Raw genomic sequence first — 15,698 nt, 5'->3', positions numbered from 1 at the left:
TGATAGAAATTAACTATCACTTCTAAACCAGTAGAGGGAGGGAAAGGTATTAAAGCAATCAACCTGACAGAAAGCAAGAATGAAGAAAAACATAATCAGAAAACACACAGGAAGTTATATATATTTATATGTATTAGTGATGGCAGAAATAAGCTCAGATATATCAGTTTTTATAATAGATATAGCTTACATCTTAATAACTATGAGATTAGATTTTATTTTAATTAGCCATGTACCACTAATGAAATACACTTTAAAATACAAAGTTTAGAAGTCCCACTCAGTCTTGTGGATTTTATCATCAAAAAATGACCATCTTTTCTTGCCCAAGATCGTACAAACTCAGGATGATAGAGGGGCAAGTCCCACCTTAGAAGTGAAAATAAGTGTTTATTGACGACTCCTTAAGTCTTAACTGGGACCGCCCAAGGAACTTAAGAAGCATCAGAGAGAAGAGCTTGTGTCATGTGTCATGAATGCTCAGGTGCAGGAGAACTGGGGTGTGTGGAATGGAGTGGAAGCTGTTATCCCCCGACCCCCTCTCCTACCCCACCCTGAAAAGGAGAATTCAGAAAGACAGGAGACATCAGAGGCAAAGAAGATGGTCAGTGGTATCTGCTGGAGCAAGGTTGAGCTGAACAAGTACTGAGAAGAAGCTTTTAGGTCAAGGTGTAAGAGGCCAGATGAGTGAGATGTAGTGGCCCCACTGGTAAGAGATTAAGGAGGAAAAGGGAAGAAATTGAAGAAGCAAAAATGGATTTCTGTCTCAAGAAGTTCAGCACCTAAGGGAAGACAGAACGGATGGTAAAGAGAAATTCAGGCTCAAGGGAAGTTATCTTGGAATAGGCAATAACCACTTTTAAGAATAAAACCTTAATTATCTAGAGCCCTGGGGGAAATGAGTTTCCTGGGTAACCATCTTTTCTAGGTGACCTAATGCTGCTTTTTAAAATACCACTGCTAATTTTGACCATTTTTTAAATACTCCGCGTCACCAGCAGTGGCAATATCGGGGTGGTCTCTTGCCTTGAACTAAGGGTGACCCTCCTTTGTGACTTCGTCTCACCTTGTTTTGATCTCTCTCCGTTGCTGCCCCACAGCTGCAGACCCCCAGAGGCCCACAAGGTGGTTCACCTCTCCTAGGCTAGCCACAGAGAGCTGGCTTGAGTCTTTTCTCTGTTTTCTGACGTCTTGGAGCATCTTTCTTTTACTGTCAGCCATCTTTTACCATAACTTGCCATCATTTTCTCTGTTTGGCATGCTCTTGAGCTGGATGAGGGTGTGTTCAGTCCAGACAGAGGAATCTACTTGGTATTGACTCAGCCAGGTTTCTTCACTTGAAAGGCTAAAGTCTGGACCACCGCAGTCAATCACCAGGATAATCAACCACTGAGATCGTTGGCAGCCATTCCCAACGTGGTTCTATCTCACAGACACAATTTAATATAAACCCAAGAGTCCTCTGGGGTGAGCATCTGAGAGACTCTTCTGAATATAGTAAAAGCTTCAGTGTGTGGATTTGGGGACATCTATTTGGCTCTTTAGCCAGAGGCCTCTCTGGACTCCTTTCTGTTTATTTCCTGATCTCAGTAGGGGAACCCTCCAAAAGGGCTAACTGGCTGCATCTTCCCTCAAGTGCAACTGAAGACATTTCCACTGCAAAGCTGGTAATTCTCTCCATTCAGATAGAAAAAGGTGTCTCTCCTCCCCACCCACTAGCCACCCTCCTGGAGGAAAAGCATTTATTTAGTATTAACTCAAATAGCCTCTCCTCTGCCACCTGTAGTGTGTCCTGCACTCCTCCTCTTTGCCTGGGCTGCAAGAAGACTTGCGTCTTAAGGACTTTATGTCCTGGAATCTTAATCCTGAGATCATTTGCTGCAGAGTTTAGTCTTAAATATTGTAACGATGGGCTGGATGCCAGTTGCTTCTTTTTATTTATTTTTTATTTTTTAATTTTTATTTTATTTTTGTCAGTCTCCTTTAGTAGGATACTCAGTAAATCCATAAAGGGTCTTAACAGAAGAAATAGAAGAGCCTTCTGGTATTCTGAATTCCATAAAAATCATAGTCCTGAGGGCAAGGCAGAGATATTCCCAAGTAGGGAAAAGCCACTGGTAACATCAGGGTGGTCTGTTGTTAAAGTTCTGTCGTGAAAGCCTTCCAAGAAGCCTTCCTTCCAGGGTGACATTTATTATCTTGGTGATTTATCCGAGTCTAGCTTTTAGCTTTTCAGGTTCAGAAACAGGTTTAATCAACATACAAAGAACAGATTCATTGTCAGAGCTGGGCTCACCCTAACCAAGCTTACAAAATTGATCTGGAAACTGAGATGCCAGTTGACATTTATATGAAGAAATATAAATGACTGATACTCTTGGAGTACAGTGACTGGCTCATTCCTTCCCTGTAGGCAGGCCTACACAAGGAGCCCGATCAGAATTGGGTTATTTGGTGAAGGTGAAATCAGAGTTAACGGTGAATCATGTTTAATGACATAGGCTGAGAGAGTCATTCATCCACACTAAATATGGTCCTACCAGCAGAACTAAATCTCTTTGAAGTCTGTCAGCGAAGACTCACTCTGATCAGTATTTGGATAGATACCTGCCAATGTTTTGTCTCATTTTTTTATGCCTCAAGGCCAACCCAGGCCCACACCCACCACAATCCCCTCCCACACTGGTTTTTAGATATTAATTTCCCACTGGCTAATGATGTAGTCCTTCTTTTTCCTTAAGTTTAAATCTCTGTGAGCAATCTTATTTTCACATTCTTAGAGGACCACCCCAGCTAAACCTACATTAATCAAGAGGGAGTGTGGCATTGATAAGAGTGGGTAGATAGCCCGTCCACACCAAGGTTCATCAGTCCATTTTCAAACGCCTTCACATTTTTACTGTATTCCTATGCTACATGTACTATTAATATTTTTATTTAAATCAACTCACTTTTTAAAAACAATTTTATTGGGCACTTGGGTGGCTCAGTTGGGTGAGCAACTGCCTTTGGCTTGAGTTGTGATCCCGGAGTCCTGGGATCCAGTCGCGCATCGGGCTCCCTGCTCAGCAGGGAGTCTGCTTCTCCCTCTGACCCTTCCCCTTCTCCTGCTCTCTCTGTCTCTCTTTCTTTCAAATAAATGAATACAATCTTTAAAAAGTAAAAAATAAAAACAATTTTATTTTAAAAGATTGACCATACATGGGAAAATGACTATCATTTGTCCTTAAAAAAGAACGTGGCCCCCAAAATAAACACTGAAAACAAAAGCTCTTATGTTTCCCAAGTACTTTTTCAGCTAGGCATGGTTTGCCAAGCAAAGCTGTGAGCCTGAGCAGATCCGTATTAAAGGCAGACTCACACTAAACAAAGACTTTCTCCTTGACATCACCAAAAACCTCAAAAGACTCAACAGCAGACTGATTTAGGAGGTTATTTAATGTAGGTGGTGCCTTGTCCATCTACCATCTAAAAGAATAATCTCACGTTAGGCATCCCACAATTTGGGAAAAGGTGGCCTAAACTTTTTTTTTAAGATTTTATTTATTTGGGGCGCCTGGGTGGCTCAGTGGGTTAAGGCCTCTGCCTTCAGCTCAGGTCATGATCTCAGGGTCCTGGGATCGAGCCCCACGTCGGGCTCTCTGCTTGGCGGGGAGCCTGCTTCCCTTCCTCTCTCTCTGCCTGCCTCTCTGCCTCGTTGTGATCTCTGTCTGTAAAATAAATAAATAAAATCTTTAAAAAAAAAAGATTTTATTTATTCATTTGAGACAGATATGCAGAGAGAGAGAGAGAGAGAGCATGAGCAGGGGGGCAGGGGCAGAGGGAGAGGGAAAAGCAGACTCCCCACTGAGCCGGGAGCCCAAAGTGGGGCTTAACCCCAGGACCCAGAGATCATGACCTGAGCCGAAGGCAGACGCTTAACCATCTGAGCCACCCAGGCGCCCCAGCCTAGACTTTTTGAGACTTCAGGGGTATTTGAAAACTGTTTACACACCTATAGTGATGCCTCCTTCTCATCCTCCCCCGACTCCAGATTCTGCCTTATGCCTTACTGCTGGTCTCATTCCTGCTTCTCCCTACACAGGTACACACTGGCAGCTCAGGACCTGGTGATGCGTGCCCGCGGTGTCCTGAAGGACAGAGGATGGCGGATATCTAATGATCGACTGGGCTCAGGAGACGACATTTCTGTATATGTCATTCCTTTAATACATGGGAACAAACTTTCCTGAAAACAGCCCAGGGCACTGGGAGGACAGCAGGGGAGAAAGCTGGGATACCTCTTAGCAGGGTGGGACTGGGAAGTGCCCCAGCACAGCTCCAGGGGGTACAACCTCTTCCCATCCCAGGTTGGGGGTTTGCTGCCAAAAGTCCTCTGGCTGTACTTCTGGGGGACCCTTAGCTTTCAGTTTCCTCTTCAGTAACAGGTCTGGATACTCAACAGAGCAAAACATAAAGGCTGCTACTGAGTGTTGTGTTTCTTTTGGTTCCTTTAATAGGCCTCCTAGGTGGCCCTTGCCTATTTGGGGTACACATGTCGTATTTATTTGGAGTAGCTGGGCAGCCAATTTCAGGTGTAACTGGCAGAAGACTCTTCTGCCGGTCAAGCTGCCAGCTTCTCTACGGGTTAAAAGTACTGCATTGGAAAGTTGGGGGTCATGCCTCAGAAAGTGTAAGCACCCACCTTCTAGTAAGCCTGAGACTGATTTCAGGGAACACCCTCTCTGTGTGTGTGTGTGTGTGTCTCTCTCTCTTCCTTCTTTCATGGCTATGGTGGGGTGAAGCAGGGATTTTTTTCTTTTTGATATTCCTTGAATCTTAATTGTTTCCCTTCCATAAAACAGGCCTGGGACTTTCCAGTTCCCTACTGAGGAATTTGTGTGTCAAAGTCCAGCCCAGGCTGTCCCCATACCCGGTAGCCCACACCACCCAGGCAGCCTTCTGGAGCAGTGCCCAGGCCAACAGAGTCCTGTCTTTGTTGTGTAACAGTTTGTTCCTGAGTTGCATTTTTCTCACCAAATCACTGTGTTTTCATGAAAATATGGGTGTTTCTTTGGACCAAGAGTTCCTCTGTTGTTTTGAAGGGTCTCCCTTTTTGTGGCTTGAGATTTCTCTGAGAATCTAGGTCATCATTTCTGGAATAGTTGGCCCTCCCCACCTGCTGTGCCATGGGGACATATGGAAAGCAGTGTTTAAGAGAGCAGAACAGGAAGCTCCATATATCAGGTCACCATACCTCACATGAAGACCATTCCTCCATTTTGGATGCAGGTTCCATGGGCTGTGACTGTGCCCAAGGCCACTCCACGTCAGTAAGTATCCGTGTTCTGTCAAGGAGCAGCAGTCCTGCTCTCCCCCTTGTCTTCGGGCAGGCCCACTCTGAAAAGCCGTTTGAGAAAAGTGAATCTGAATTGGGTTGACTGGTCATTCTGATGCTGTGCGCCCCGTTCCTTCCCCTTGGACTCCCGTCCCAGCCACCCAACAGCTGAAGCCCCACTTCCCACCGCTGCTCCACTTCTGAGTGTTCCTCACAAGAGCTGCAGAAGCAGTGAACACCAGGTCTACCTGTTGCTTCTCTCCCACGAGGAATCACAAAATATATTTTTTGGAAATTACTTCTCTTAAGCAGACTGCTGCTCTGCACTGGAGGACCCTGTACAGTGATGCCCAGTTACTGAGGCTGCTTCCTGAACACCTCCTGTGGCTTCGTCGGCATCTTGACAGTTTTGTGTAATTTAAATGTTCTTCCCACCCAGTGAAGAAAAATGTCACTGATGTGATTCCCAAAACTGCTGGAGAGTCAATCCCAGCTCCCATGTTTGTCGAGTCCCTTCCCCAGAGGAGAGGAAAGGAACCTTTCCTCCAGGATAGTTCATCACCTTCCTGGAGTTGTAGATATTTTATTAGGAAAGGTCTGCCTGGAGCCTCTCTACTCAGGAATGAATTCATTCCACAGTGTGGAAATGATGCCCTGTCTGGTAGGTAAAGTACTGTGGGAGTTTACCGAGCAGCTGTTTGCCAAAATGTTGCCTGGGAAGAATTGGACTACAGCCTTGTCAGGGGTCATCTTCATCTGACAGCTTCCCTCCTCCTCCAGGAGATGTGAGCGACCCCAGAAGGCTCTGTGGGGACAAGTCCATGGTAAACCATTTGCTTCTCTGGCAGAGTAAGATGCCGTGGGACAACACGCAGGCATCTCCCAGCAGTGTGGTCCCCCTTCTGTTCCTGCCCTGACTCAAAGTCACATGCAAATGGAAACCAAGGAAGTTTTTTGTGGAGGACTCTAACTTCCCTTCTTTGGGAAGCTGTCCTCATCAGCAGTCACCTCTTTCCCATGTTCCCATTGCCTTTCTGTTTTCTCTCCCAGGCTTCCGTGTTGGTCCTGCCTTGAGCTTTTCTACTTTTATTTGAGCTGCTGGAGTCTGACTTTGGGCATAGATGTCATGAGAGTCTTCTACGCAATTCACCAATTCATGTACTGCCAAGAAATGTCTCAGGAAAAATTCTGGAACCCCCTTTTCCAATTTATCCTAAAGTCGTGAGCATTTTGTTCTGCTGGTTTTAGTTAGAAAGGTATCCAGGAATTCTTTTCATAAGCCTCCTTGGTGGAAAGATCTTAGTAAAAAGCTGAAGCCCTATTTCTGTTTGGGGGATGAGAGGAAAATTACAAATGAGATGGATAAATCATATGTGGAAAAAGTGATTTGTTAATGCCCATAGCAGATCTACCCAACACTGATATTGCTCTGTGAATTGAGCTCACTCTGTTTGGCTTTATTTTTCACTCAGGCCCCGTGCCTTCCCATCTCAGAGCAGTAACTGTGTCTACATAACGGGGTTGGCCCTAGGAGCATTCCTGGAGAGGTCAAGAGGCAAGGCAACACACTCAAAATTCTGAAGAACATATTTATCTGTGGTTCGGAAATCTTGTGTGTCTGACTTATCGCCAAATCTCCTTGTCCTAATGGCCTCGGAGGAAGTCTTGTTTAATCAAAAGCTTTCGATTTCCTAGTCCAGTCTTTATGGTTGTCTTGGGGCGTGTGTGGCCACTTCGTCTAATGAAAGGTTCTTTCAGTTCTAAATCTCTTCGTTGGGCTGGGCCCTGCTCTTCGCAATACCTGGGGACCGTCTTTTCCTTAAAGAGAGCAAATGCACACTCTGTCCGCACCCTGCAGCATTTTGCCAGGTGACAACCAAACCTCTGTTCTCGTGACACCTGCAGTGAGAGCGCGCCAGCCGGCGGGGATGGAGGGTCTGTTCTGTGGTGGTTCCGCTTACCTAACTGCCATTCTTGGCACGGGAAGGAAGAGGTGGAAATCAGGCTAGGCCAAGTACTCGGCTGTGCGCTAGGATAAAACCACAAAAAAGTGGCAACTTCAGTCCCTTTCTACAACTTGGGGGAATTTAGGGTGCTTGATCTTTTCATTCCTAGCAGCTTACCTCTGTGGGGCTGTGCAAAGTCAGCTGTGCTCACCTTTTTCTTACTCCCAAGTATTCGTTTACTTCTCGAGAACAACTACAGCTGTCGGTGGATATTGGCGGGCAGGGCGGAGAGTCTCGGGACCCAGATCGGGCCTTAGATCTTGACCATTCGGGCAGGATTTTTGGTTTACTAAGAACACTAGCATGGAAATGTGGAAAAAGACTCCCACATCTTTAGAATTCTGCTTCTCCTCTAGACTGCACCTCCTTCCTCGTCTGCCAGTCCATTTTTTTTTTCCCAACATGGCCAAGAGTGGTTTTCCACCACAGTTTTCAGCTCTGACCTTTCCTTAAGTGGCCCAGCAGCACCACTGTTCTCAGAGGGAATGTGTTAAACTTTTATGAGATTCTATTTTCAGCAAATTACCGCTTCTGGGACACTTGGAGAAAGCAGTGAAGAGTCATTGTCTATGCAGAGAACAATCAGGCTGACCCTAAAATTTACCAGATCTAAGAAAAGAGGAAAACAGTATCTGGCCCCAGGACAGGATCTTCCATGAGAAACTTGGAGTCGTGAGGACTGTCCATTTGCAGAGAAGCGTAAGAGTCTGCACGCTGTGCACGGTCCACCATGCGGAGCTGGCTCTGGGTGGGTGCGGCTGACGCGGCCGACAAGTACACTGGGATTCTTCAGAGGACACCAGCGAGCAGCCTCCTGGCCTCTTAGGCGCCCATCGTGGCAGCTCCTTGTCCGATCTGGTCTCGGATCTGGGCACGACTGCTCTTCCTAGTCCGTGATGTTACATGTAAATAGCTTTCATCTTTCCTCCGTGTCTTAGATGAAGTCTTGTTCACGTAGCAACCAGGTAGACAGTGACCAAATGAGGCTATAAACATGGTGTTTTCTACTGCGACGTACTTGAAGGAGAACCTTGTGCCCCCTCCCCCCAATCTTCCATAGTATTTTGTGTTGGGGAGTCCTGAGGTTATTCTCTTGTTTCTGTTCACTTCCATTTTCTCTGTTTCTTCTGGAGACCCAGGGAGGCCCACGGTGGAGATCATTCGTAAGAAATGCATCACGGTTTGGGTTTCCAAAAGTACCAGATATACAGGGAATGACAGGAATCTGCCTGAAAATGGTATCAGGAACATGTACCTTTATGCTTTGTGATTGTGAAACCTTGACTTTTGTAACCCCCGAAAATGAAAACTGTTTAGTAAAGGGGATCTATTTTGTGTGTTTTGAAATTTAGGTGCGATGTTCCCTGGAAAAAGCTAAAGAAATGTATATGCTCAGTGACATTTTAAAATAAAATATTATATATATGTATATAGGACACCTTTAGAAAAAACGTTTGTGTTGTTTCTTTTAATTCGCTCTGAAGTTTCTTCATATCAGGTAATGGAATGAGAGGAGTGTCATGGCCTCATGGGGAATTACAAACTGTGAACAGATTCGAAAGACAATCAAAGGGGAAGGGATGCCGACTCTATAAACCTTCACAAGAGTAGCAGTAAAGGCTATCTGTTTCAGCAGTGTGTCTAGAAGAAATATCTTGGATATTAACTATCAAGCATTGCTCCCAAAAGGTATTCTTTTTTCTCTTTTTATTGAGATATAATTGATACACAATATTACATAAGCTTCCAGTGTACAATGTAGTGATTTGATCATGTGAATATACTGCAGAATGATCATCACAGAAATTCTGGTTAACATCCATCACCTTCCTATTAACCAAAGAATTTTTTTCTTGTAGTAACACTCACTTAGAAACTTTCAAATATGCAATATAGTATTATTAGTTATAGTCACTATGCTGTATATTACATCCCCATGACTTATTTTATAACTGCAAGTTTGTATCTTTTAACCCTCAAGCACCCATTTCTCCCACCCCTCGCTCCTGCCTCTCCCAACCACCAGTCTGTTCTCTGTGCCTATGAATGTTTTTTGTTTCTATTTTTCAGATTCCACATATAAGTGAGATTGTATGGTATTTATCTTATTTCACTTGTCATAATGTCCTTAAGGTCCATCCACATGGTCACAAATGGCAAGATTTCATTATTTTTGATGACTGAATAATATTTTCTGTGTGTGTATTTTCCTTTTCCATTCATTCATTTATGGAAACTTGGGTTTTTCCATATCTTGGATATTGTAAATAATGTTGCAGTCATCATGGGGGTGCATATGTCTTTTCGAGTTAGTGTTTTCGTTTTCTTTGGATAAATACCCAGAAGTGGAATGGCTGGATCATATGGTAGTTCTATTTTTAACTTTTTGATGAACCTCCATAGTGTTTTCCATAGTGGCTGTGACAATTTACAGTCCCACCAGCAGTGCACAGGGTCTCCTTTTCACCGCATCCTTGCCAAGACTTGTCATTTCTTCCCTATTTTATAAGAACCATTCTAACAAGTGTGAGGTGATATCTTATAGTTTTGATTTACATTTCCCTGGTGACTAGTGATGTTGGATACCTTTTCATGAGTCTGTTTGCCATCTGTAAGTCGTCTTTGGAAAAGTGACTATTCAGATCTTCTGCCCATTTTTTAAATTGGGTTGCTTTGGGGTTTTTTTAAATTATTGAATTGTATGAGTTCTTTATATATTTTGGATATTAACCTCTTTTCCAGATACATGATTTGAAATATTTTCTCCCATTCAGTAGGTTACTTTTTCATTTTGTTGATGGTTTCCTTTGCTGTACAGAAGCTTTTTAGTTTGATGTAATCACACTTGTTTATTTTTGCTGCCTGTTGATGCTTTTGCTTTTGGTGTCAAATCAAAAAAAATCACTGCCAAGACCCACGTCAAGCATCTTACTGCCAATGTTTTCTTTTAGGGGATTTATGGTTTCAGATTACATTCAAGTCTTTAATCCATTTTGAGTTAATATTTATGTACGGTGTAAATAGATATTCAGTTTCGTTCTTTTGCACATGCTGTCCAGTTTTCCCAATACCATTGATTGAAGAGATTGTTCTTTCCCCATTGTATGTCCTTGGCTCCTTTGTCATGAATTAATTGGCCATATATGTGTGGGTTTGTTTCTAGGCTCTATATTCTGTCCCATTAATCTCTGTGTCTACCTTTATGTAAATACCATATTGTTTTGATTACTGTGGCTTTGTAACATAGTCTGAAATCAGGGCACATGATGCCTCCAGCTTTGTTCTTCTTTGTCAACATCACTTTGGATGTTTGGGGTCTTTTGTGGTTCCATATGAATTTTAGGATTATTTGTTCTATTTCTATGAAAAATGCCATTAGAATTTTGATAGGAATTGCACTGGATCTGTCGAGTGCTTTAGATAGTGTGAACATTTTAACAATACTGGTTCTTCCAATCCATGAATATGGTACACCTTTCCATTTCTTTGTGTCATACTCTCTTTCTTTCATCAGTGTCTTATAATTTTTGGTGTATAGTCTTTTACCTCCCTGGTAAATTTATTGCTAGGAGTCTTGCTATTTTTTTTTTTATCTTATTATAAATGGGATAGTTTTCTTAATTTCTCTTTCTGATAGTTTGTTTTTAGTGTGTAGAAATACAAGAGATTTCTTTATATTTGTATCCTGCAATGTTATGGAATTCATTTATTAGCTGTAGCAGTTTGGGGGGGGGATTTTTTATATTATCTTATCATGTTATCTGCAAATAATGACCGTTTCACCTTTTCCTTTATGATTTGAATGTCTTTGACTTCTTTTATTGGCTAATTGCTCTGGCTATGTCTTCCAATATTATGCTGAATAAAAATGACAAGTATGCATCATTTTCTTATTCCTGGTCTCAGAAGGAAAGAGTCCAGCTTTTTACCACTCAGTGTGATATTATCTGTGGGCTTGTCATATATGGCCTTTATTGTGTTGAGGTACATTCCCTTTATAACCTCTTTGTTGAGAGTTTTTATCATAAATGGATGTTGAATTTTGCCAAATGCTTTTTCTGCATCTGCTGAGATAACCATATGTTTATCCTTTATTTTGTTTAAATGATGTATCATATTGTTTGACTGCAGAAATTAAACCATCCTTGTACCCCTGGAGTAAATCCTACATGAAGATCCTTTTTAATATATTGTTGAATTAGGTTCACTAATTTTTTTGAGGATTTTTTACATCTATGTTTATCAAGGATATTGGCTTGTAATTTTCTTTTCCTGTTGTATCTTTATCTGGTTTTGGTATCAGGTAATGCTAGCCTCATAAAATAGGTTTGGAAGCATTCTGTCCTCTTCTGTTTTGTGGAAGAGTTTGAGAAGTCTTGATATTAATTCTTATTTGAATCTTGGGCAGAATTCACCCATGAAACCATCTGGCCCCTGAACTTTTGTTTGTTGGGAGATTTTTGATTATTGATTCAATCTCCTTACTAGTAATCCGTCTGTTCAGATTCCCTATTTCTTCATGATTCAGTCTCAGAAGGATGTATGTTTCTAAAACTCATCCATTTCTTCTAGGTTTTCCAGTTTGTTAGTATGTAATTGTTTGTAGTAGTCTCTTATGACCCTTTGCATTTCTGTAATATCAGTTGTAATGTCTCTTTTGTTTCCAGTTGTATTTTTATGAGTCCTGGTCATTATTTCTTTGTGAGTATACTACTGGTTTGTCAATTTTGTTTATCTTTTCAAAGAACTAGCTCTTGGTTTCATTGATCTTTCATATTGTCTTTTTGGCCCCTATTTTACTTATTTCTGCTTTGATCTTTGTTATTTCCTTCCTTCTACTAACTTTGAACTTTGTTCAGTTTCTGATTCCTTGAGTTGTATAATTATGTTGAGATTTTTCTTGTTTCTTGAAGTAGGCATTTATTGCTAAGAACCTCCCTCTTAAACTGCTTTTGCTGTATCTGATAGGTTTTGGTATGTTGTATTTCCATTTTCTTTTGTCTTAAGGTATTTTTTTATTTCCTCTTTGGTTTCTTCACCGACCCATAGATTATTCAGTAGCATGTTGTTTAATCTCTAAATATTTGTGAATTTTCCAGTTTTCTTTTTATAACCAATTTCTAGTTTCATACCATTGGAGTCAGAAAATATGGTTGACATGATTTCAGTCTTAAATTTGTTAAGACTTGTTTTGTGGCCTAACATATGATGTATCCTGGAGAATGTTCCATGTGCTCTTGAGAAGAATTGTATATTCTGTTGCTTTTGATTGGAATGTTCTATATAAATATCTCTTTAAGTCCATCTGATCTAACCTGTCACTTAAGGCTAATGTTTCCTCATTGATTTTCCTTCTGGATGATCTACCCATTGGTGTTAAGTGGAGTATTAAAGTCCTTTAATATTATTATATTGCTGTCTATTTCTCCCATTCAGTCTCTCAGTATTTGCTTTATTTAGGTGGTCCTATGTTGAATGTATAGATATTTACAAGTGTTACATCCTCTTTTTGACTGATCTTTTCATCCCAAGAGGTATTTTTGAGAGGGCTAGTGATTATATACTTGCTGAAGACTATAAAAGCCAAAACTCTCCTTAGTCACTTAAGCATTTTTAAGTACTTACAAAGTGTTAGTAAAATGTTCCATCTTACAGAGAGAAGTTAACAGATGGGACAAGACAGCAAAGAATGCTAATTCTGCTTAGTTCTAGAGTCCAGGAAGTTAAAAGTAATCTAGAAAATAACACAGTGTTAAAAATAACTTAAGTATTGATTCACAAAAGAAAGCTAAAAGTAGGCTATAGCTTATCTGAAGCTTAGTTTGGAAGAGCAGACAAGTTAGAAAACACTCATATTAGAATAGTTTTATTATAAAACCTCCTCAGCCTTGCACCTTAATGCATATGATGCCTCCTCCTCCTCACTTAATAGTAGAAAGTCATTAAGAGTCCCAAGATTAGATTCCTGAAGGTTAAGACATTTCTTCTCTGTGGAAGATGGAAGAGTGTTCTAGCATTCTCTCAAGAACAATGTTTAGCTTAATCAGATTAGTTCTTGAAAGCTGTGGTAGGTTGTCTCCAAAGATGGCTGCCAACATTGCCTCCTACATCTGTTCACAAGTGCTCCTTTTCCCATCATGAGGTGGCATTTGTTTCCCTACCCCTTGAATCTGGTCTGGCTGGTGACTTGCTTTGATTAATAGAATGCAGAAGTGACATTCTGAGAATTCCAAATTTAGGTCTCTAGAGGCCTTATAGCACCTGCTTTCACTCTTGGAAGCCAGCCACACAGCAAATGTCAGACTACATTACTGAGTGATGAGAGGCCACCAGGGAGATAACCAAAATGCCCAGACATTGTAAGTGAGGCCATCTTTCATCCCCAAATCCCTCTTGAGTCACTCCAGGTGATGCCATAAGAAGAGAGAGGCCCAGCCAGCTCTCAGCTGCTCAGGCCATTCCAGCTGAGGCTACAGACATCACAGAGCAGAGAGAAGCCATCCACACTGAGCCCTGCCTGAATTCCTGGCCCACAGAAACATGAGCAAATAAAATGGTTTTATTTTAAGCCACTTAAGATTTGGATACTTAATACACAGCAGCAGATAACTGAAACAAAGTATAGAGAACCTGGCTGTGAGGATTTGGGGGCAAATTAAACAGAGAGGAAAAGAGCATTGAGAAAAATGCGTAACTTAGGAAATAATCCTACATATGGAACCTGGTAGAGTGACTGAAATGAGGGAAACCAACTTCTAGCAATAATGTGGAGATTCTGATGGCTGTCCTGGGGGTCCCAGTAAGAGTTCTCCTCCACACCTATGTTTCTGCTTCTTCGTACAGCTTACAATGATCATTACTAAGCCAGGAAAATGAGGATGGCTTCCCCCTCTAAGGGGGAAAGGAAGGTCTTACCCCCTCACTCAATTATAGGTCCATCCTATGAGGCACCATTCATGACCTTTGGGAGAGTCAAGTGCTTCTTTTGCTCCCCAGACTGTTGCTTGAGAGTGATAAATTATAACAGAGGGAAAACACAAGACAGTTTTTAAATTTTATGTGCATTTGTATTTTTTTTTTAATTCTCATCATTTAAAAAGCCCCATGTACAAAATACTTCAAAGTTGTTGCCATCCCAGTTTTTCCCTTCAATTAAATGTCAGGCCGAAGAGTGCGTTATATATCCTTGCCTAGTCTGCCTTTTTAATTGCTTTTTCTATCATTAGAGCCCTGAAAAGACTGCTGCTCTCAGTACATCTCTACATTTTTAGTGTCTTGTCTTTCACTTCTGAAGAGATTTTTTCCAGCCAGCTAACCTCTTTTGCTTTATTGATTCCATTTAAGCCGCCTGCAAGAGACTCAGAGTGTGAATGAGCATGAGGTGGGGGCAGGGTGCTCTTTGATTGCCTTCCAGGCACCAGATCGGATCATTTTCTGGTCCAAGGGGACAGGGACAGGGCTTTGGAAGGTCTGAATGCAGCCCTGGAGGGTAGCACTTCTCTAAAGAGGGAATATAAATCTGCACTTTATCTTTTACCATTTTAAAAAATTTTAATTTACAAATATAGTCACCAAAAAGGTAAATGTAGATGAGCTCATTCAGAAGGCACTGTTGTGAGGTGGGAGTGGGATGGGGGAATGTTTGACATGAGGATGAGAGAAAGGTGAATTCATGGTAGCAGAATGTCCCAAACCAAGCCATTTCACACCCTTTAAGCACTACTAGCAGGACGTCTGGGTGGCTCAGTTGGCTAAGTGTTTGCCTTTGGCTCAGGTCATGATCCCGGGGTCCTGGGATGGAGTCCCACATCAGTATCCTTGCTCAATAGGGAGCCTGCTTCTCCCTCTCCCTCTGCTGCTCCCACTGCTCGTAGTCTCTCTCAAATAAATCTTAAAAACAAAACAAAACAAAACAAAAAAACTACTAATTTATGTCAGTAACCAGATATCTCTGATTTAAACAAAGGAATTGTGGAACCTGAAAATGGTGGTCTCAGCAGTTCTGAATTTGAGATTACTTCCTTGCTGAGTTGGGTCAGTGAGACCAAAAGTTGTGGGTGAGATTTTGGAGAACTACAAAATCTCCATTCTCATTGTCCTAGGTAAAAAAATGAAAGTTCCAACTCCTGGAAGCCCTAATATAAATCAGGGACATCTGGCCAGTCTATTAAATGCACAGTAGAATTTGAAAATGAACAGTGTGGTTGAGCTCATACTTCCAAAAAAGATAAGTGCTATCGTTATTAGTGTCATGTGTCTTAAGATACAATTCAGATAGACTCAGTTATTTATAGATGATGTTATATCTGGGAATTGCTTCAAACATTGAGTAGGGGGAGTTGATGGGCACTCAGAATGAGATAAGATTGACCATG

General features: G+C 41.7%; 1 protein-coding gene across 1 annotated transcript in view; it reads left to right on the top strand.

Moving 5' to 3' along the window:
- The window catches only part of PPM1H (protein phosphatase, Mg2+/Mn2+ dependent 1H), a 259,333-nt gene extending 254,856 nt beyond the window's left edge, over positions 1–4,477 (top strand). Inside the window, exon 10 of the mRNA XM_080811226.1 lies at positions 4,085–4,477. Coding sequence (XP_080667352.1) covers positions 4,085–4,232 — 148 coding nt within the window. The 3' untranslated portion in view covers positions 4,233–4,477. The remainder of the gene's footprint in view (positions 1–4,084) is intronic.
- The last annotated feature ends 11,221 nt before the right edge of the window (positions 4,478–15,698 follow it).

The sequence above is a fragment of the Martes martes genome, assembly GCF_963455335.1.
Source record: "Martes martes genome assembly, chromosome: 8".
In the NCBI taxonomy this organism is placed as follows: Eukaryota; Metazoa; Chordata; class Mammalia; order Carnivora; family Mustelidae; genus Martes; species Martes martes.
Note: the sequence above shows the minus strand (reverse complement) of the source record. Positions and strands in the feature narration are given on the sequence as shown.